The sequence below is a fragment of the Trichoderma asperellum genome, chromosome 2 (assembly GCF_020647865.1).
Source record: "Trichoderma asperellum chromosome 2, complete sequence".
NCBI classification, from domain to species: domain Eukaryota; kingdom Fungi; phylum Ascomycota; class Sordariomycetes; order Hypocreales; family Hypocreaceae; genus Trichoderma; species Trichoderma asperellum.
The window spans coordinates 3,959,658-3,980,969 of NC_089416.1; the positions used below are offsets into that span (position 1 = coordinate 3,959,658).

The following is a 21,312-nucleotide window of genomic DNA, read 5'->3' on the forward strand; positions in this document are numbered from 1 at the left end:
GAAGTTAGTAAAACATACATATTAAGACACTTGGGCTCTTAGATCATATGATAATGCATGTCCTAAAGCCACAACTGCGAAGGACTACCGATCACCGCTCCGATTCAGTCACATGTTGCGTCCGTGAACAAAAACACGATTACATACATGTATATGCAGCAGCCTATCTGCTCCGCAGGAGCTGAAAAATAAGCCACCAGAACAAAAGGGTTGTATGAATCTAATTTTCAAAAGGCCAGCGAGAAAATAATACAAGAGAAAATAAGTAGAGGGCGGGTGGGCTCTTATGCTATAGCTGTGTTCATCTTGTATATGAAAGAACTTGATATGTCTAGGTAGAGAGACATCTTACTTCATTGGCCTGCAGGTACACTCTCCAGCAAGATAGTGTAGAACGCCAAGGTTTTATTACGAACCTGCCAATGATATCTTTCAGTCTGTTCACCGAACGGGGGGCCAAACAATACCCCCCCTCCCAACAAGCTTTGATGCACACGCTCTCCATCAAGATTGATTGACAGCCACCGTCGCAGGTCAGAGCCGGGTCACTCCCGAGAGCCCTGTAAGCGTAGCAAGCAAGCTTAGAGACATTGTCTCTGAGAGGGCTCATGCCTCCGCACGTTAGTACTATTCTGCGCCGGTGAAACAGAGCCTTACTTCTGTTTCTCTGCTCTATACAGTTATGTTACTTGATATGGGACACAATGATATTGCTGCAATTCTGCAATTTATATTTGTACAAGCCCACAGCCATAGCAACCCATAGGTTACAGTGCTATGAATACAGAGATCTCGAAATAAGGGAAGGATATGGGCGTAAAGGTGGCATCTGCCGATTTGCTAGGGAGAGATTGAAAGGATAGATACCATGTGTATTCATAGCTATAAAAGGTAGAAGATAAAGAAAATGGAATGAATATAATGGCTAGCCAATGAAAGGCGAAGGCAGAGTGCATGTAGAAGGGAAGGGAAGGGAAAGGAATGGAAAGGCCAGCTGAAAACTCGAGCTGCAGCCTCGTCTAGCTTAGGCAATGCGCAAATGAAGTTTGCTCAAACCCCTGTTGCCGCTTTCAAGACAAAAGGCAACCACGAAAGAGAAAGTAAGAGAAAAGAAAAGAGAGACAGAAAAAACAGGGGCCGCTGCTTCAATCAAGCCACACGCCGGATCTTACTCTGACGTCTCATTTCCTGCCCACCTGAAAGAAGGCGGCACGGACTGCGCACGCCTCTCCCTCGCATTACCTTGTATCTCGCCCAGGTAGTACTGATCGTCCTTGTCATCCTCGTCTCCGCCGGCGGCGGCACTTTCATGCAGCCCACCTTCTGGGGAATCGGGCGGCGTCGGAATCATGTCACCGGAGATGGGACAAGGAGCGCAGGGGCTCATGCCATGATAATTGTCCCATTCGTTGCCAGGAAATGTGAGCGCCGGTGGATAATACAGCGCCGGCGGAGGTTTGTATAGAGTTGCTATACAAAGCAAAACAGCCATGAAATCGGTAAATGCCGTCATTTCAGCAGTGGTTGCGGCATAGATCGCCTCATTCCTAACTTTCACGAACTTATTAGAAGACTAATCATATTGTTATATCTGTAGACCATGGTACCTCGAAGATGCTCTTCGTTCCTGGCTTCGTTCCATCAAGCAAGAATATTTCTCGGCATATTTTGGTTTTGGGCCGGCTACTCTGACTCTAATCCTAATAGGCTCGGATTTATTTTTATCATCAAAGATGAGGTGTCGACCTTTAAAGTACTCGGTTTTCATATACGCTAAGCACCCAAAAAGAGAAAGATTAGCGATGAATAACTTAATCTAGATGGTTATACTCCAGCCCTCGGCGGCGACTTACCCAACACTGTTTCAAATTTTTCTTTGCCGTGGATACAGACCCATCCTGAACAGCTTACAGGAAAGATCTCAACAAAGTCAATAGCGCAGGATTCTGAAAGCCAGTCTTTCAACTCTTGCCATGTTGCTTTGAACGGCAACTAGTCGTCGGTCCAGTTAGAAAGCGTCAATTTGGAGTAGAGGTGAAGAAGGGAGACTAAGGAGCTCAGCTTCGTTACTAACATTGCAAAAGATAATGTGATAAATGCCAGTTTCGTCTCCCGGCTTTACCTCGATTAGTGTGGTTGGACAAATATCTCTGTTTGCCATGCTGTAATAAGAGGAGATGTGAAGACTATAAGCTAGAGGTGAAGAGGGACAGCGTTGGGAGCTTGGCTGCTTTCACTTGGGGAGAGACCGTGTTATTTATAGAGTTCCACGTTCAGGTAGACGCGCTTGACATAAAGTAGCAAAGAGGAGTTCACTAAACTCTCGTCACATCAAACCGGAAGAAGCCGCTTATCAGATAGATGCCAAGCATTAGGTTAGCTGTCGATCATATATGCAGACACATAAGTATACTCTCTCGCTGCCAGATGACTGATCCAATACATCACCCTCCTTATGTACTCTCGTGTCCACATTCAAGCCGAAAGGCCCAGAGGTCAATGTAGCATCTGATCGCTAATGCAACACTTGAAAACGCGGCCGAAATTTAGCTCATAACCCCGGTAAGGCGATCTGCCCATGCGCCTCATGCTATCGTACCTTAGTCCTTGTCTCACACGACAATGAACTACGCTATGTGCATATACATTACCGGGGAACACCCCAGCCTTAATAGGCTGAGGTGATACAATCTTATACATACATTCATGCTAAGGAGTATTTTCATTAATCTCAACTCGTGGTCTGTATGAGATATGACAGACCTTCTCAGGTTGGCGAGGAGAGCGTTGATTGGTACTGCCATCGTGGCTGAAAGCCTTCTCCTTGCGAAGGGTATTAGTCCCAGGGGCCAGGCTGACTATTAGCAGAGTAATCTGCCTCGGTAGATGAGACGGCAGCGTCGGTTGTCGATGACTTGGATTAGAGCGCGATATTCGGCCCTTCGCAAAGGAAATGATTCTGCGAGTCGCTTTTTTGGCAAGTGGCTTGTTTCGGGCTGTTTTATCCAGACCACCTTTAAAGTAGAGAAAGAAGAAGCATGAATCTCTCTCTGTCTCTCTCTCTTTTTAACACCCCATGGCTATACAAAATACCCCTCGTACCAACGTACCATTGCATGGTCTTACCATCACCCCCATGGCACCCAGAACGCCACACAGCAGGGGCCTGATACCGCAGAATTGGGTGGCGTGCGCAATGCCTTTTGTCCGCGTGTTGCGAATTAGACAGCAGTAACGTATATGCTGGCAGGATGTTTCTCGGTCGATATTTACAAACCATAACGAGAGCGGGTTTCCATATCAAGACTGGCAATTTTGGCTCTGAAATAACAATAGTATGCGATTTAGACATTTCTAAAGGAAAAAGTATCATCCATAACTTCATCTTCGTCATCCATCGCGTAGTGATTTGATGTTGGGCTACCGTATTGAAATTCACTATTGTCGTGGCTTACGGCGGCTTGCTGCCAAGGATTTGCGCCCTGGCTGGCACCTGACGGAGACAACAAAAGGTAGTGCTGGGTATCAGAGACGAACAACACTGGCAGTTCAGTCTCGCGGTTGATCCACGCAACCTGTGCTTTTCCCGCCGCCCTTACTTCAGGGAGGTAAATTTCTGGAACAAGAGGCGTAGGTCCATTGGATAAAGGATCCCAAATGAACGACACTCCTTGTTGCGCTGGATCTTGCGAAGTAATTAGAAGGAGCTCGCGAGAGCTTGCATGCCACTGAAAGGCAACAGTGGTGTGGAATATCAGGACAGCTCTGAGTTCAGCCGCAACAACATCCCAGATCCACAGGGTGCACGGCGAGTCGTCCAGCCTTGTTGCCAAGAGGGTCGAAGATGAGTCAAAGGCTGCCATAGAGCAGCCGGATTTACTTTCTTGGGCGCCATGTTCAGTAGCAGATCCGGGGGGTGACAATATCTGAGTGGCCCTAACAAAGGTGTGGGTGGTCCTCCCTTGAAGAAGCTCAGCTCCGATTTGCTCTTGCCATACCTAAGATGGAATTTAGTTTATAGAACAATTCATATGTACTTTGTCTGAATGTATCATCTCACCTGAAGAGTATCTTTCGGTGTGATGGAGGCAGGATGAGGCAGTCTCAGTTGTGCCCTCCATGACTGCGTATGAAGAATGGCAACATCTCTACTGTAGTCTCCAATGACACACAGTTCTGCATTGGGACTCAGTTGGCAGGTTTTGATGCCCAGTTCCAAGTCAGCGTCCGGACCCTTGAGCAGATTAGATGCTGTAATGGTGCGGAAGTGCTGGCCATCAGCCGTGTAGAGAAGCAAGCGATGGCCTTGAGCAGCTGACTCCCAGAGAAGAAGCCACCGGCCGTCAGGGGTCCATTCGAGGCCTTGGGCGTCCAGTGTCTCCGGACACCATGATTTGAGCACTTGCCGATCAGCCGGGCGATGAAGGCTCACGACATCTTTGCCACCAGAGCGGGCCAGCAATGCCAGATGCCCGGTTCCTGGGCGAAGAGACACCCCTCGTGACGCGGACGCAGCTTGATGGAACTTTGGACTCGAGATCTCAACCACCCCTGAGCTGCACACATCAAGAACTACAAGCTTTAAGCCAGATGCCGACCAAATCAAAACTTCGGCGTCTCGAGCCCCGAACTGGAGGAAGGAAGGCTTTCCACTAATAGAGCTGTAATTGCGGACTGTTGCGTGGAACTCAGAGCCACGAAGCGCAGAAAACACATCCAGCTGATCAGCTGTAGAAACGAGAAACTTGGTAGACGACGGAGCCCACAGCAGCGTAGGTACATTAGTCGAGCTAGTACCTGCGGCTGAGGAGGCAAATGGAGAGCCGGAACCAAACGAGAGTGTCACAGCATTAGTGACCTGCAGGGTCTCAGTTGAGCGGACAATAATCCCAGAGGCTCTAAGAGTCACAATAAATCGTCCATCTGGACTCGGCCTGCAGTGGGGCGACGCTGTGACGTGTAAGGATTAGCAGCGTGAGCTTCAAGTGAGGTCGTCATGGCGCTTACATACACTCCAAAGCTGTAGCTGAATGCATCAAGCCAGTGCGGTTCGTCTAGGAGACTATCTGGCAGGGTTTATCGGGTGATCTACTGGACCCAGGGGCCACGTGAGGGGGGGATGAGAGAGAGACCGGCGATGCCACTTGTGCCCGAGTAAAGCTCGCCTAGATGCTCAAGAAGAGCTCTTTTGGCAGACACCGATGTACTTCTCCCAAGCAGCCTTTTCCCTTGTGCTTTGGGAATCCAACTATGGGTGTGCTCTTGGGCAGTGGATACTCCTGGCCGATTGAAGATAGTTGGCACTCTTTGTTTTTCCTTTTTGTTGTTTTCCTTTTTTTTTTCTTTGCGGGTGTGAAGACAGCAAGAGGGACAGAACCGCAGGGAGCCGCTGTATAGCTGTCTAAACATCAGCGGGAAGCCAAGAACATGCCGACATATGGTGGTGGTACACGGCAGCTCTGTGGGGTTGATGCTGATATTGCCCCGTGGAAGAGCGAGCGAATGAAAAGGTGCTGAGGTTGAATATTGAAGATTGAGGGTACGTACATCAGCATGTAGTGTGGATGCCACTTGGGCTAGCACGAACGCAAATGGCCACCGAGCAGCGCAGTGAGCGCCTGTATCAGTGCTTAGCAATGGGTGCTGCGGGGAGCTCTTTAGTGCTCTGCACCGCGCAAACTTTACCAACGCTTCCAGCTAGCGCCCGCAATTCTCCCCTCCAGCAGCACCTTAACGCGGCTTAGCCTACAGATTCCCCTCATCTCTACAAATCGCGGCCTTATCGTCACGGTTGCATTATGGCCACGGGAAGGAGGCAAAACTCAAAACTCAGCTTCTTCTTCCTACTTCAATCCTCCATCTTCTAAAGCATGAGCTTTCTCTTCTAATATTTTTGTATGTCCTGCATTTAGCTGTATTTTTCCCTTTTTTTCCCCTTTCAATTTGGGACGCTTTTCGAAACATCTTACAAGTTCATTCTCTGGGGACGCCACCCGTACGCCTTACAGCTCTGTCTCACCCAGCTCTTTAGCTCCTACTGAGCTTCATCCCAGGTCCATCTATCCAGAAGCCCGCCGTCTGGGCTCTTAACCAGGTCGCCGGCATCTCCTGTTTTTTTCTGATCATTCTGCAGTAGCATGGCATACAGGTCGCTTTGAGAATAAATTGTTGCATACACAACTTCTCCGCACATAAAATCAACCACCTCTGGCCGAATTCGCCACCGACAAGATACCACCGACATAACACTACACGCCTATCTAAGAACCGTGCTCTGTGTCCCAAATGCAGGCTACTCGCCGTGTAGCAGCAAGGCTGCCCCCGAGCATCGTACGGGGCTCAACTGTCTCGGCTTCACGATCGTCCATTGGCACGGTGGCCTTCAAGAGACATGTGGCGTCGAGCTCAGCGGCTGTTGAGGCTGCGCAACCAGAACCGCAGCCAACACAGACTATTCCCCCTCCAGCTGCAGATATCCTTTCGCGGCGGGAGCGTATCCGCGATGCCAAGCCCTTCTCGGAATTCCTGACCGATACCTTTCACCGACAGCATGACTATCTGCGCATATCACTCACCGAACGGTGCAACTTGCGATGTCTGTACTGCATGCCGGAGGAGGGCGTGCCATTGTCTCCTGATAGGGAACTCCTCACAACTCCTGAGATTATCATGCTATCGTCCATCTTTGTATCTCAGGGTGTAAACAAGATTCGACTTACCGGAGGAGAGCCAACGGTCAGACGGGATATCTTACCTCTGATGCACCAACTTGGCGCTTTACGCCCGTATGGGCTCCAGCAACTATGCATAACCACTAATGGCATTTCACTGCATCGAAAACTTGATAGCATGATCGAGTCTGGGCTTACCGGTGTAAATCTGAGTCTCGATACCCTAGATCCATGGCAGTTCCAGATCATGACAAGGAGGAAAGGCTTCGATGCTGTCCAGAAAAGCATCGACCGTATACTAGAACTCAATAAGCTTGGGGCTGGAATCAAGCTAAAAATCAACTGCGTCGTGATGCGTGGCCTCAATGACCGAGAGATCATCCCATTTGTTGAGCTGACTCGCGAGAAAGATCTCGAAGTGCGCTTCATCGAGTACATGCCATTTGACGGCAACAAGTGGAACAAGGGGAAGATGTTCTCGTACAATGAGATGCTGGACGTGATCCGGGCTGAATATCCAGAACTTCAAAAAGTTCGCGACGGGAAGAATGACACAAGTAAGACTTGGAAAATCCCCGGTTTTGAAGGCCGTCTCGGCTTCGTCACGAGCATGACGCACAATTTTTGCGGTACCTGCAATCGACTCCGCATCACGAGCGACGGAAACCTCAAGGTTTGTCTCTTTGGGAACGCGGAGGTGTCTTTACGAGACATCATACGGAAATCCAACAACGGAGAGCCCATCGACGAAGAAGCATTCGAGGCCATGAAGCAGATTGAGATGAATCGTCGACAGGGTCTTGCGGGTACATCCGGCACCCCCTTGGGTATGGCACCAAACGAAACCGAGCTCCTTGACGTTATCGGAATGGCAGTCAAGAGAAAGAAGGCGAAACATGCTGGTATCGGTCAGCTAGAGCACATGAAGAATCGGCCAATGATCTTGATAGGTGGGTAAAAAAAAAAAAAAAAAAAAAAAAAAAAAACAAGAAAACAAAAAACAAAGACTGCATATCATATATCCCTCTTGAAAGACAAACGCATATATCAGGCGGGTGGGTGTTGTTATTTTAGCATGTCCACGCCATCTCGCACAATCTCCATTAGCATCAGGCAAATTGATTAGACGACGATATGAAATCTCTATCATTCATCCTCGTTGATTATACTTGGCGGTTTTCATACGCTAAGTAATAATGTATGATAGATCCTATTCCACCAACGCTCGTCAACATGCCACCAAGTGTACACCATCTTCTCGGTCGCAATATCATATCATCTACTACACCATCAACAGCCATTTCAGGTCGCTTCCAGCAACTGCCACAACAACTAAGACGGCTATCCAGCTCACGCAGTCTGAAAACTGAGAAAAGGGGAAGGGAAGACACCGCAACAGCAGAAGCATCATCACCTTCATCCCGCCTAACACACGTCTCCGAGTCCGGCTCAGCACACATGGTCAACATCTCAGAAAAGCAAGTGACGTCGCGCGTAGCCACGGCCGCCTGCGCGGTGCACTTTTCCGACGACACGGCCATCAAGCTGATCCAGGAGAACCAGATGAAGAAGGGCGACGTTCTGGGCGTGGCCCGAGTCGCCGGCATCATGGCTGCGAAGCGCACCGCTGATCTCATCCCGCTCTGCCACCCGATCGCCATATCAAAGGTCAACGTTGACCTAGACGTCGCCCCGGGGAGCCGGCAGATCGAGATCCGGGCCACCGTGACCTGCGATGGGAAGACGGGGGTTGAGATGGAGGCGCTTACCGCGGCGTCGACGGCAGCCTTGACAGTGTATGATATGTGCAAGGCCGTGGACAAGGGAATGAGGGTTGAGGGGCTTCGGGTTGTGCTGAAGGACGGGGGGAAGAGCGGAAGATGGGAGATGCTTTGATGGCGGATCGTGAGATGCTATGTTGTAATTGATCTCTCCTTATTTTCTCTCATTACTTTCTTTGGCATACAAGTATCAAAGGCTTGAACAGCATATAGGGGTAAATGACGTATTGAGTTCTATGTATACAACTATCATCATCGAGTAGGTAGTTGGTTGATCTACTAGTAGTGATTTACATGCGATGATGGAGATACCCTAGACCTTTTCGAGTGAGTAGAGAGCAATGTCCAAAAAAAAAAAAAAAAAAAAAAAAAAAAGCTTCTTAACTAGTACCACAAAGAGAATAATGCGCATGAGTGAAAATAACAATGCTCTCCACCGCTAACGTAGTGGGCATCTTTGACCTCATCGGTGAACACGGCGGTGATGACTTCTACGTATCAATCTTACTCTCAATACGCCCGCTTTAAAAAGGGCGACGCGCCCCGGTCAATCGACAAAACGGCGCCATGGCTACGCTGTGATTGGCATACCCGTATGAATCATCGATTTGGTAAAGGCCACCCCCCGGCCTCCTCACCACGACGACGACTCCAGGCGGGCCAGTCTGTAAACTCTCAACAACGACAACGCAGCGGTGGAGGGCGACAAAGCTGCCGAATGACCTCCCGCAGGAATAGCTTCACTTTTAATGAGAGAGCCTGACCACCGGTCTGCGTTGTCAAATTATGCACGTCGAGCGGTGAGAAGAAGCTAAAAACAAAGCAAAACAAGGAAACACTCTAAAATCAGACACACCTACAGCGCAGAAGAAGAGCGTGTGGATGGGACGTTGGAACCCAACCTTGCCCTCCCATTTCCCGGCTCGCAGCAAGCAAGGTTGCAACGCAAGCAAGCAAGCTGCGTCCATGGCGACGATCCCATCACTCTGTGCCCCTCCTCCACACTCCTTCGCCTCGATGGCTGTGGGATATACGGAGAAACGGGCCCTCCGTCCTCAGCAAGGCACTCTATTTGCCCTGCGATTTATCTCCGACTGGGTGCCGGAAGGCGCATAAACGCATCGACCAATCAGGTGTTAGTTATAAAAGGCAATGAAGAATGCTAAAAGGGAGATACGCCAATCACATTGCAGCGATAAGAACAAATTAGAAGTCGTGCAGGCGATTACCCCATTCGGAAAGGAAGTAAAGTAACAAAGTAAAAGCTGTGGCTTGGCTTGGTTGGCCACTGATTGACAGATTGACAGATCGGCAGAAGCATTCACAGAAAACAGAGTGAGAACTGCAACTCGTAGCCCTCTGCGTGTGTGGTCGATGATGCTGCAAACCATATCATCAGCTTCTATTACCACGCCCATGGATTCGGGCTCTTGCCGACACTCCATGTTATACAACATGGCACGCCACACATCATGGTTCTTAGTGCCTAGAAGCACGTTGTGTCCATTTCTGCAGCTTGGGCACGTTGGGATATCCATCCGCTGCACCGGCGACGTCTCAGAATTCTGTCGATATTCAAACATTTACAGTACTTCCTGTGTATGACTGCATGTACATGTGCAGATGCAGATGCGCACGCAGAGCATGGCTGCCACACAGCGAGGGCTGTAGGGATACCACTGGGGCACGCGTGCATTCGCTTTTCGGCGTGTCGATGAGCTAGGTACTTGTTCTCTGTGGCATTCTGCTTTGCCTCTATTCGGAGCATAGTAGCCGTACAAGGAAATCTAGCAGCTCAAGCTGTCCCTTTGATCGGCCAGATTACACTGACGGGGCGGCCGTGTGGTGGCGACCGAGTCGCTCTAGTGAGCTTCTTGGAACAAAAAGCGCGAGTAAGTTCGGCTTCTGCCTGTCTGTGCTTTCGCCTAGCAGCAAAAAACCACCGGTGGATTTTTTGTCTTTTTTTGGCCGCTCCACCAGTCCGTGCCGAGGGACGTTGACAGGCCGCCGGACGAGATGACCGGGATGGCTTGTATTTGCTAGCAATAAGACACGTAAGAAGAACTAAATGCTCCGCACCAAAGATGTGGTATTATGCTGGCGGCAAATTCGCTAAAGTGTGTACCTGGCGAGCTTGCGGCGGCAGGTGGCAAACTAGCCAGGAAGTAGCATCTATGCAAGATCTTCGCAGAGCCGCATTAGAAGTTCAACAAGTTCTAGTGCTTCTTTTTTCCATACCAGAACAACGCCGTCTCTCTGCTACTTGGCGGTGTACTCCGAAGCAACGAGCTAGCTTGCAATACAATAGCAACGAGATGGATGGAGAGAGGGAGAGCATCAAAGCTTTTCGGCAATGGTTCGGAACAGTAGCTGGCCTGGCCTGGTCTGGTCTTGTGCGGTCCCGGCTCAAAAAAGGGAAGATCAAAGACTATCCTGGCAAAGATGCCGAGCCGCGAATGTTTAATTGCCCTCGGGATTTTTCCGTCGTTTTTCAAGAGCGAAAACTGTGTCTTGTTCTGCAGGACCCCTACACAAAATGGGGAAAACACATATTGCAACTAGCATGTACTCGTAATGGCGCGGGATGGATACTGTCTTGATGGGGTATATTATGTGAATAATAGCTGTGCGAATACTCGCAGCAGAGTAGAGGGAGGCTCCATAGCGGATGTTACCATGGCTGTGTGCTCCGGACTGTTGAGGGCCTTGTTCGGTTCCTCGCATAACAACCATGTCAATCCAGCGAGAGTGTGCAAAAAAAGACTCAAGATTCCCATCCAGGAACCAAAAAACCAACAAGCTGTAGTAAAAAGATCAACACGCCGAGACCTTTGTGGTGGAGACTAGCGCGAGGGCCGTCTCTGGGCCTTTTTTTTTTTTTTCTTGGGGGTGGGGGGGATTGGCACCAGAGAGTGGCATCTCCGAAACGGTTCATGCGACAGGCGACCAGAAAAGACGCAGAAGAAGAGGAGAGGCGAGAGGCGGGGTGAGAAAGATGGAGAAGAGATTGAGGGGAAATATACTGCAGGACTCGTAAAAACTGAGTTTGAGTCGGTCGTGCGCGATAGAGAAGCTGCTGTGAGCGAATGAGACAGAGAGAGTTTGATGGCCGTGCCCGAGATGATAGAAGCAGCACAAAGTATAAGTCAGCTCCAGGCAGGATGAGAAGCATGTGAAAGCTGTCGAGAGCGGTACTTTGCTCGCCTCATTGACTGTAGCCACGGGCATGGTTCTGCTTGTTTTCTGCTTAGCCGTATCCCGGCAGTGGCGGCGTCGACACCATGCATTGCCAGGGCCGATCGAGATACTGCCGCCGATGTCATTGCCTGCGGACGACTGGCCGAGGCCTCTGCACTGCATGCATCGTCGTCAGGTGTCACCGTGCAGGCCAGGCGTTTGCGTCGTGTTGTGTTGCGTTGCGTTGCGCGGTGCAGGGGGGCCTAAGATTTGAAGTTGTGCCACAGCTCAGCGTTACGAGCACCACCGCCAGTAGCTCCCAGCACAATGGCCTATTGCAGCAGGTTGTTGGTGCTCCATGGCGCTCGCGGTGGGCTCCAGGACCCCTATCTGGTGGGCGGATACGATGGGGCGAATCGTGGCGACTAGTAAGTCGAGTGAGCGGCCAGAGTTGACAAGAACTGGTTGGCGTCTGGCTTTGCCTTTTGGCGTTGAAGCTGTGGCACGCTGCCGGAGAGCACAGGGCACTGCTATTTCCAGCATACAGCAGAACTATGTAGAGGCTCGTGCTGGAAGTTGCTGCGCTGGCCGTACGAATTAGAACGGCTATAAACGACCAGCGCCAAGACGGGGCGCGCGTTGTGCGCTGCAGGAAGGTGCCGGGGGGGATTCAGTAATTAGCGCTCGCTCGCTCTTTGTTTTCTTCAAGCTCTCGTTTTGGGCACGGGATGGGTATACGCTACCTTAAATTGTCTCTCTTATTACTGGACTGTAGATGTACCCTGTACCCACCGGCAAGAGACATCGGCTTCCCTCTCAGAGGCAAGGGAGGACAGGCTGAGAGCGCGAAAGGGCAACAAGGCACCTGCCACCCTGGCGCGTTAAGCTTACTATGACGAATGGACTGCATCGACGACAGTGACTAGGCCCTCGCAGAATCTGCAGCGGTTTTTTGTTTGTTTTGACAGCATGTCACGGTTCAGGCGTAAAACACGCTGCTTACTGCAACCGTCCTTGTAATACTCTTACCTGTAAACACTACTGGGCCGGCATCTCACATCTCACAAGAGCATCGACATCCATACTTTCCGCCCAAGGCCCAAATCTTGCTCTAAGCCGGTTAGCAGGCAGTGGTGGATAGTTAGCCGAAGTAGGAGTGACAGAGCGGGCCAATAGGCAGCCCACCAATTCAACCCAGAGAAATAAAACCCCAAAGTTCCGTGCCACACTGGAGCAACGCCGAAAAAAAGAGGATACTCCAGGTGCCCTGTCCAGACCACCACGACCCAGCTTCATTAGTCGCAGGCCTATGTAGCACTTGTATATGCTGTACCGTATGTGCGTTGCATGCTCATGATATGTGACCTGGGCTGCAGCCGGGTGCATGATGCATGCTTGCAGTAGCAGCAGCAGCAGCAGTAGTAAGTATACTAGGTAGGTATCTAGTAGCAGCAGCTATGGCTAGGCGCAACTCTTTTTTTTTTCCTTCTTTTTCCACAGATTCTTTCTGCCTCTCACCACCAACACACAGACCCAAGATATCTTGCCTCGCCTAGGAACATCCTTGCCTCCGCCAAATTATATCTGGGATATACAGGCCCAAGTACATCTCAACGCCCCATAATTCCCATGTGCTCGTCTGCCAGGTCCATCTGCCAGCGTCCATCGTCCATTCCAAGCACCATGGCTAGTGGTAGTTGGATTACACCGTCCACAACCCAAAATCCATTGACTCGCATCGCCACCGCGCGGCGCCTGGCCAATGGCCGCCCAGCGATAGTCCGCCCCCTGTCAAATCGCACCAATCCAGCCACACCCCGACACACCCGACACGCAGATGAATAGGAGGACCCAGTTTGCCGTGCTCCATCAATCTCGACTCGAGGCCCTGGAGAGCTGCTCCGGACCGTGCAAGTACCCGCAGCCCTCGCCGCCGTGCTGGCTGCCATGTGCCTGCCATATATCTACAAGTTGACCGTCGCCTCGCCCTCGTGTCCGTCTCGTCTCCATATCCGTCCAACTACCAGTCTGCAATCCATCCTCTTATACACGCATCGCGTAGCACTACTTCATCTGCTTAACTTGAAAGCCCAACAAGTTTGCGGGTGTCGGACGATTTGACTTCTCCTCGACACTTTAGCCCCCACCACTCTGTGCCACCTTGTGTTCCCTTCTGCCGTCCTTTGCAGCGCCGCGTGCGACGAGAGCCCTCTGGACCAAGCCGTCTTCTCCCGTCCACCATCCTGTCCTTCAACTCTCCACGATACAGGACACCTGCCATCCACCTCGCTCCAAACACACTCCTCTGCACGCCTCCTACGTGGCCGTACAGCTTGCAAGACGACAACTGCCGACATCAAAAGAGCCCCCAAACCATAGATTCACAATGGCCGCCCAGCTCATCATGCCTACCGCCCCGGGAGCGCAGCAGCACTCCCGCCACTTTCTGCCTGACAACAGCCGCCCCCATGCGCACAGCCGCTCGCAGTCCTTCCAGCTGCCCCCAGGGCCTCAGCTGTCTCCAAACAGCGCCAACGGCTTCCACGAGCCTCCCCATGCGGTCTCGACACCGCCCTCGCCAAAAGCCCGCCATGCGCGCCCCCTCTACATGCCGGCGGCCCTGCGTGCAAACAACGAGTTCCCGTCACAGCCCTTGACCAAGTCGAGATCGGGCGACTCAAGCTCCGACTCCGGATCCGACACGACGCTGCGTCGCTCCAACACCGGCTTCATGAGCCTTGGTGGACTCGTTGGCCAGCAGTTTGGCCGCCGCGCCAGTGAGAGCGGCAAGAGCAGCATCGACGGCGAGTGGAATCTCGACCTCTTCCCTGATGTCACTGAACAGCCCACTCGCAAGCACTGGAAGGTTAGTTGGAATCGATCTTGGATACCTGTCAAATCTTCATCCCATGCTAACACCATCTGAACCAGCCCGACACTGAATCCACCATCTGCGACGACCCGACCTGCAAGCGCAACTTCAGCTACTTTGTCCGTCGCCACCACTGCCGCAAATGTGGCAACATCTTCTGCGACTGGCACTCCAGCTACGCGCTGCCGCTTGACCAAAACGCAAACTTCAACCCGCGTGCCATCCCCTCACGCACCTGCAACCACTGCTTCGAGCAGTTCAAGACATGGCACAGCCGCGAAGGCAGCCAGGTTTCCAGCTCGGCATCATCCGATGCTCATGGCGCCATTTCAGCACCCATTGCTGCTCAGCCCGGGACGCCTTTCGGCCTGCCTCAGGGTCCTGAGATTCCAGCCAGTGTTCCCCGAGACTGGAACTGGAGCACCTTTTAAGATGCACAAACCCGAAGGCATCTTAGCTGAGCAGTCCAACAACTACGACGAAACCTTACAGATGTTTATGAGTAAAGGGGTTTATTTCCCTTAGTACACTCGTTTCGCCGCTGTGGCGGCATCATCGACGATACCCGGAGCGAAACATGAAATTTACGAGCAACTCAATGACGATAGAACATTAGACCAGATTGATGATTTTTTTTTTTTTCTTTTTCTTCTTCTTCATGTCAACTTTACACGCCTCCCATTTATTTTTCTTTCAATGGGACAAGCTTGATTTATATATAAGCGCAGAGATCTTTCATATGTCTCATTCTCTTTTTTCAAATCAACTTGCATGGCAAACATCATCTTTTTCTCGGCAGGCTTGGCCGAGAAAGCTTCAAAGGGACAGAAATTCAGGATTCCAGAACAGCGCGGATACAACTATTAGATTTGTTTTTTTTTTTTTTTCAGGAAAGCAGGCGTTGTTTTTTTTATTTTTTTATTTTTATTTTTATTTTTTTTTATTCTTATTTCTTATAATAGTTCCCGTTCTGGGGAATGTGTGTTTATGGAGGTGGGAATACCCCAGTGGCGATTGGGCCAGCTTCAGTTGTTTCTCTACGATAGTATAGATGGATAATTGATTTTTTTTCACAAAAATATTCATTCTCTTGAATAAGCCGTTTTCTACTCTTATAAGTGACTGTGATGTGATGCTTGTTCCATTCGTCTCTTTTACACCAGTATTGTAGCCATAAAAACTCGCTTCAGTGTTCTCTCTCAAATTTCTGTGTTGGTGTGTGTATAAGAAAACCAATTCACATGTACATCATCAATGAAGTTGACCTGGATTTAATGCTCAGATCATATATGCATTCTTTTACTATTTTCCAAAAGGAACTTGGAAGAGTTGAAATTGGCTTTTCTTTTTTTTTTTTTGGGGGGGGGGGGGGGGTTGTTTATATACAATAAATGTCAATTTACTCCGTCTTTGCAATTTTTTGTCGCCTTACTGTAGTCAGCATTCATTTTCAGCTCTCGTAGTCTTAACGGGTCAGACATTTTAACTTGTATATGTATATATATTTCTTCTTCTTCTTCTTCTTCTTCTTCTTCTTCTTCTTCTTCCTCTTCTTTTTATAACAAGTTATGGTATTAAAAGACATGTGTAAGCCACGCCTATTCCATTCCATGCACATGTATGAAAAACCCTTTGGTATCCTCCCCCTTGTCATCGTTATCAGCGTCATCGCCATCAGCGCATCGGCATCCTCATACACCTTCTTTCTCTTCCTCCTCCAATGTTAATCATGTAAACAACGCCATGTCCTTTTTGTGTGAAAAGCCATTGAACTCTTTTCTTTTCCCATGCCCGTGAAATTAATAAAAACAAGTTTTACACAAAACGAAAAAAAAAAAAAACGCAAAGAAAAAAAGATCATGTTCCATTTTCAGCGTTTTAACCCCTTAATTGCGAAGACTCTCCCCCCTATAGCAACGGATGCTACATAATATGTCCTCCACGAGGTCGTTCTTCTTCCCCTTCTTCTACAAGCTTTCTAAGCTCTGCGTTTGGTGGTCTTGGCCTTGGGGCTAGTGCTGGTGCTGGCATGGCCATCTAGCATCTGCTCGCCGCCATAGACCTCCCTCTCGACATTACGGGCAGCCTCCCAGCCGGCCTTTTCAGCGAGCGTGACCTCGTCGCCCATGTCTCGGGCAGTCTTGCCGTTCAGCTTCTGCGCGGCAGTGCTGCGCTTGACGTAGCTGGCGATGAAGAAGCTGACGAAGAGGTAGGTGAGGGGAGCGAGGTAGAGGACATTGAGCCAGATGGCAAAAGTCTCACCGGAAGTAACGATGCAAGGCTGCGCGAGTTGTGATGTCGAGGTGACGGTGGTTAGCTTTTGGGCGCTGGGAGCGGCGGCAGCAGCAGCTTCGTTGGCGACGTTGTCAGATCCGAAAATGAGGCTCTTAAGCGAATCCAGAGCACTGACGGCGGTAGGGATGATGTAGTCAATGGGAGCGCTCTTGGTAGCAGGAGCGTCTTCGGCCACGACGTGGGTGGAGGTGATGGGCGCAATGTATGTGACAAAGGAGTGAACCATGGCGAAAGAGGCTCCGACAACGAACTGGGTGATTTGCATGCTGGTCAAGGTGCGCTTCATGACGTTGGGGATCTTGATGGAAAAGGCCGACAGAGTGTAGTAAGTGTACTGCCAAAACCAGTTAGTAAACAAGACGATATACAAGAAGTGGCATCAAAAGGGTTAAAAACTCACCATCAAAGCGTGGATAAAGGAGTTGAAGAGGCAGAAGATCCAGATGGGGCTGGCCATGTAGCGCATACCAGCCCACATGCACATCATAGCTCCGGCGTGGTGGTAGGTCTGCAGAGTCGAGCTGTACTTGCCCTTGGCCAAGATGATGAAGGTGTCGAGGACCTCGTAGAACTTGCTCAGGTAGAAGATCCAGCCGTAGAAGTCGAGGCCCTCGGTCCACATGCGGCCGGGCTCAAGGCTGTTGGGCATGCCATTGCCAGCGGCCATGTACGCAGCAGTGCTCTGCGAGGCGGTATCCCAGCCTCCGGTGGTGTCGTTGTAGTACATGGAGTTGCCCAGGCCTCGGGGTCCGTGTAAGCGGCAGAAGCTCTCAGCCGTAGCAGCAAAGCCGCCAGGGCCAAAGGGATGGGCGATGCTCCTCTGCATGACGCCCACCATGCCCCAGAAGGTCCAGGCCGAGTAAACAGCGAGGAAGATGTTGTGCAGCACAACAAAGGCGAAGAAGGGGCGTGTCTTGCTGATGCCCCATGGCTTCTTGTTGCGGGCCTTGTTGTACTTGTTGAGCAGCTTGGCCGAGATGGCATAGACGGCAGCGACGGTCAATGGGACTCGGGCATCCAGAGCAGCTCCATAGAGATGGTCGGGGATGTTGAAGGGCCTCAGAAGAGAGGTAGGGACATGTGCCGGCGGCAGCGGTGCCGGGGGGTTGGCTGGAGGGAAGTTGAAGAGGCTCGCATCGGGCATTGAGCCCAGGATCTGAAGGCTAGACATGCTGAACTGTTGAACTGAACAAATCAAATTCGCAACAGAGTCGTATATATGTGTGTATAATGCTTGGTGGCGAAGAAAAATGAGCAGAGAAAAAGTGAGGCTCGTTGGAATGCAAGAACGGGTGTAAGTCGTCTGTCCAACCAGAGGCTCTCACACTAAGACAAACAAGCGCTGCCGCCTGCAAGCAGTAATTGATGTAAATGCAGCTGTGCTAGCGTTGCCCACTTGGCTATTAGAGCAGCAGCAACGAAGAGCCTTCTTTTGAGCAATGCAAGTCGCACCAAGCAGAAATACCAGAATAACAGAGGGAGAAGGAAGAATAAATTTCTCCGCGTTACAAAGATATGAGAATATCAGTTGAAAAAAAAAAGAGGGCGATTGTACCCGCTCTCGCCGCCGAGGCTCTTTTTTTTTTCCAAGGGAGGGGTGAAAATACGCGGGCTGGCGAATTTGTTGGGGCACAGGCGGGTCAACGGATCGATTTTGACCAAAGCTCTTTGACGGTGCAAGCGAGGGAAAAAAAAAAGTAAAGAAGGAGAAAAAAAGGGTCAACGGGTTCGTCCGAATGCAGATGGCGGTAGCTTATCGATGTCTCTAATTGGCTGTGCCGAGGGACCTGAGTCTGGAGAAGTAACTTCTGATCCGTTTCTTTTGCTGTTTCTTTCCCTGCAAAGTGTGTTTAGAGTTCTGGGTGCAGTCTGTTCGGCCGTACGTCAGGGCGCGACGCGGCTATGCTGCAGCAGCTATTATGTATTAAATATTAAGAATTCCCTGCCGCTTAATCTATGCGGGTGGAATTGATTCGTGTAGGGGGAGAGAAGGGGAGAATAGAGATAAAGGGCTTTTCGCTGAGCTTCCCTGAGCGCGTGCCAGACAAGCTCGAGGGCGGCGGACGCATGTTTAATAAGAGAAGAACCTGGCCCAGCTTGAGCTTCATCGAAGCAATGCCATTGTACTGGCTACCAGCGCGCCCTGATTGTTCTGCGCAGCAAATCCCAGTACCGGATACCTCTGCCACCTCCCGGCCAAAACAGCTAATGTCGATGTCATAGGAGCCCCAGGAGCTGTTCCGCATCACTTCTAGACCTGCAACTGTCTCTCAATGCCGGCGGTCCCTGTTGCTTTGGCTTCTGACCACGGCCGTCGGGCAAGCCAAGGCGCTGATAGCCTCGTCCGTAGCGTCGGGCTGGCCACCGCAGCCAGGCGGTACCTGCGCTGTTATCAATCTGCCGCTCTCTCCGGCATCTACAGAAAGGCTATTCCGGAGCGCTGGCAGTCGAGCAGCGGGCCTCAACCCCCTGCCATCCTTTCGGAACCCGCGGAGCAGCAGGTCGATCGATTTCGTGGCGCCCAGTTGATGCCAATCCAAGGTCTAAAGCGTTTGGATGGACAGCTGAAGCGAGCTGAGCCTTGTTGATCCTCGAAGCTTCACACCCTCCTCCTACTACATACGTATTGCAGTGCTTTAGTATATCGATTGTAAATTCCATGTCTTCTCTCTGCCTGTCCTTTGCTATACTCTCTCTCTCTCTCTCGCGCGCGCATTCGCCTCTCCCTCCTCTTCTCCCTGCCCTTCTCCATCTCGCATTCGCCTCTCTCCACGATTGCGCTTTCAACGATCCATGCAAACATCACATCATACAACATCACGGGGTCGTGCCAGCCGGGCCGGATCGAGCGGTAAAAGGATGAGACAGAATTACATAAACAGCAGAGCATATTATGCGCCGCGATACCCTGATACGATACACGTACCGCAGCCTGTTTCTTTTTGATCAGTCAAAAAAACCATTAGTAGCACAGCCGTGTCTGCCACTCTCCAGCAATCTCCTTTGGACACTTCCCAGGCATATTGATTGGCTAGCTTTACATGCCGAGCTGCTTGGCATCCCTTGCCATCTCCACCCATACAAGAGCCCAACCTTGGCCTCTAAGCCGGAAACAACCTGCGCAGCACCAAGTGCCGCCCGTTTTTCCAGCCCTGTTCCCAAAAGTTGTCGTCGTCTGTTGTGTTTGTTTGATGCCATCTACAAGTAAACATGCGTTATTATCCCATTGGCTCTGTTTTTTTTTTTTTTTTTTTTGCATCCGACGGCCGGAAATAAGTAGATGCTGGATAGGACAATTCCGACAATCACTCGGAAAGCGACATAATCCCATCATCACCCTTTTCCCACATGCCGATTCACGCTCCAAAGCCGCCAGAGAAGCTGCTTGAATCAAAGTTGGAAGGATCCTACAAAAATCAAGTTGTCTTCTATAGCTCCTGATACATACCAGTTGCCCAGGAACGTAAACAGACACATCCTCCAATAGCGCTGCTGCCATCTACCTGCTAGACAAGCGAACCTAACCACTAAAAGGATCTCCTACACCACCACAGAGACTGCTCCCGTGCACATAACTCTACATGCTCATACTTTGGGTTTATAACGCCGGTCAGCCGCACCAATACAAAAGTTAGCCCCTACTCTATTCAACCGTGGTGTGGTGCGTGCAATAAAAAAGGCGGAGAATCGAAAAATGGCAGTCGTCCGTCCCCCCAAGTTCAGCTCAGCCCGTTTCTTCTGCCCTATCGTAGAAAACCTTCCAGATTTTTTTTTTGTTGGGGAAGAGGAGCAGCCTCGTTAGCGTCACATCTCACACACGCACACCCACCTACACGCCTAACGTTACATATATTGCTGTGCATCTGTGCTTTTTCCATTCCCCCCCCCGCACAATCTATACATGAATCAAATTGCCGAGCTTCATGATAAGAAAGCACGTGTCAATGGATGAAATTCCCATCGCTGCAGCATATTCTCTTCTGGTGGCTGTATCTTACATGAGACAAGACCAGTCCAGTTGTCTTACATACAACGCAAAAAAAGGTGGTGCTAACGCCCATTCCAGCAGCCGAAATTCGCTTTCGCTCCCCCGTAGAAAAAAAGCTCACAGTGCTTTGCTTCCGACAAATCCACGCCAAGACACTTACACACTCCACGATGGATTGGGATATCCTCAAAAACCATGCCACTTTGTAGCGGAAATTCCCGTTGCTTCTGAGACATGATGTGAAGCTCCAAATCCTCCATGTCCGTATCATCCGTCAACGGAAATCAGAGGGAGGGGGAAAACAAGAGATACAAAGATTAAGAAGAATTCCGATCGCCGCCCACTGATATTCACCGCCTTATCCTATCTAATCCTATCTAATCCTGCTAGATCCCGCCAAGCCGGTACTGGACTTGTGCTCCATCGAGGAGGCAAAATCCCCAAAGAGCCAAGCTCGATGTACATGCAATCATTTGCCACCAGCTACGAAAGACAAGAGACTCGATACCAATTACGGCATGCGTATCT

General features: G+C 50.5%; 8 protein-coding genes across 8 annotated transcripts; 3 read left to right on the forward strand and 5 right to left on the reverse strand.

Annotated features, from left to right (window-relative positions):
- Window positions 1-1,168: 1,168 nt before the first annotated feature.
- TrAFT101_003613 (uncharacterized protein) lies at window positions 1,169-2,161 on the reverse strand (the record flags this gene model as incomplete). The annotated part of the gene is made up of 4 exons (XM_024903182.1): window positions 1,169-1,547; window positions 1,608-1,773; window positions 1,854-1,992; window positions 2,075-2,161. 4 exons carry the CDS (start codon window positions 2,159-2,161, stop codon window positions 1,169-1,171), a joined length of 771 nt encoding a protein of 256 aa, XP_024766628.1.
- A 1,183-nt stretch (window positions 2,162-3,344) lies between these two features.
- Window positions 3,345-5,036, reverse strand: TrAFT101_003614 (uncharacterized protein; the record flags this gene model as incomplete). Its single annotated transcript, XM_024898827.1, has 3 exons — window positions 3,345-3,998; window positions 4,061-4,950; window positions 5,012-5,036. The coding sequence occupies 3 exons, from the start codon at window positions 5,034-5,036 to the stop codon at window positions 3,345-3,347; spliced, it is 1,569 nt and encodes a 522-aa protein (XP_024766627.1).
- A 720-nt stretch (window positions 5,037-5,756) lies between these two features.
- Window positions 5,757-9,115, forward strand: TrAFT101_003615 (uncharacterized protein). The gene is made up of 3 exons (XM_066126939.1): window positions 5,757-5,995; window positions 6,054-7,621; window positions 7,879-9,115. Exons 2-3 carry the CDS (start codon window positions 6,286-6,288, stop codon window positions 8,565-8,567), a joined length of 2,025 nt encoding a protein of 674 aa, XP_065983046.1. The 5' UTR covers window positions 5,757-5,995; window positions 6,054-6,285; the 3' UTR covers window positions 8,568-9,115.
- Window positions 9,116-11,216: 2,101 nt separating this feature from the next.
- Window positions 11,217-11,624, reverse strand: TrAFT101_003617 (uncharacterized protein; the record flags this gene model as incomplete). Its single annotated transcript, XM_066126940.1, has 1 exon — window positions 11,217-11,624. One exon carries the CDS (start codon window positions 11,622-11,624, stop codon window positions 11,217-11,219), a length of 408 nt encoding a protein of 135 aa, XP_065983047.1.
- A 1,447-nt stretch (window positions 11,625-13,071) lies between these two features.
- On the reverse strand, window positions 13,072-13,622 carry TrAFT101_012012 (uncharacterized protein). The gene has a single exon (XM_066129443.1). It carries the CDS (start codon window positions 13,576-13,578, stop codon window positions 13,240-13,242), a length of 339 nt encoding a protein of 112 aa, XP_065983048.1. The 5' UTR covers window positions 13,579-13,622; the 3' UTR covers window positions 13,072-13,239.
- A 393-nt stretch (window positions 13,623-14,015) lies between these two features.
- TrAFT101_003618 (uncharacterized protein) lies at window positions 14,016-14,932 on the forward strand (the record flags this gene model as incomplete). Its single annotated transcript, XM_024899059.1, has 2 exons — window positions 14,016-14,495; window positions 14,561-14,932. The coding sequence occupies 2 exons, from the start codon at window positions 14,016-14,018 to the stop codon at window positions 14,930-14,932; spliced, it is 852 nt and encodes a 283-aa protein (XP_024766622.1).
- A 1,547-nt stretch (window positions 14,933-16,479) lies between these two features.
- TrAFT101_003619 (uncharacterized protein) lies at window positions 16,480-17,967 on the reverse strand (the record flags this gene model as incomplete). The annotated part of the gene is made up of 2 exons (XM_024903181.1): window positions 16,480-17,130; window positions 17,197-17,967. 2 exons carry the CDS (start codon window positions 17,965-17,967, stop codon window positions 16,480-16,482), a joined length of 1,422 nt encoding a protein of 473 aa, XP_024766621.1.
- Window positions 17,968-18,495: 528 nt separating this feature from the next.
- TrAFT101_003620 (uncharacterized protein) lies at window positions 18,496-19,426 on the forward strand. The gene is made up of 2 exons (XM_066126941.1): window positions 18,496-18,965; window positions 19,020-19,426. The coding sequence occupies exons 1-2, from the start codon at window positions 18,753-18,755 to the stop codon at window positions 19,323-19,325; spliced, it is 519 nt and encodes a 172-aa protein (XP_065983049.1). The 5' UTR covers window positions 18,496-18,752; the 3' UTR covers window positions 19,326-19,426.
- Window positions 19,427-21,312: the final 1,886 nt, after the last annotated feature.

Excerpts from the sequence above, each read along its gene's own strand:
- TrAFT101_003615 (XM_066126939.1), top strand. The coding sequence starts at position 6,286 with ATGCAGGCTACTCGCCGTGTAGCAGCAAGGCTGCCCCCGAGCATCGTA. Across the intron at positions 7,622-7,878 it reads TCGGCCAATGATCTTGATAG|ATCCTATTCCACCAACGCTC; the intron begins GTGGGTAAAAAA and ends AATGTATGATAG.
- TrAFT101_012012 (XM_066129443.1), bottom strand. The coding sequence starts at position 13,578 with ATGGCAGCCAGCACGGCGGCGAGGGCTGCGGGTACTTGCACGGTCCGG.
- TrAFT101_003620 (XM_066126941.1), top strand. The coding sequence starts at position 18,753 with ATGCGGGTGGAATTGATTCGTGTAGGGGGAGAGAAGGGGAGAATAGAG. Across the intron at positions 18,966-19,019 it reads GTTCTGCGCAGCAAATCCCA|GAGCCCCAGGAGCTGTTCCG; the intron begins GTACCGGATACC and ends TCGATGTCATAG.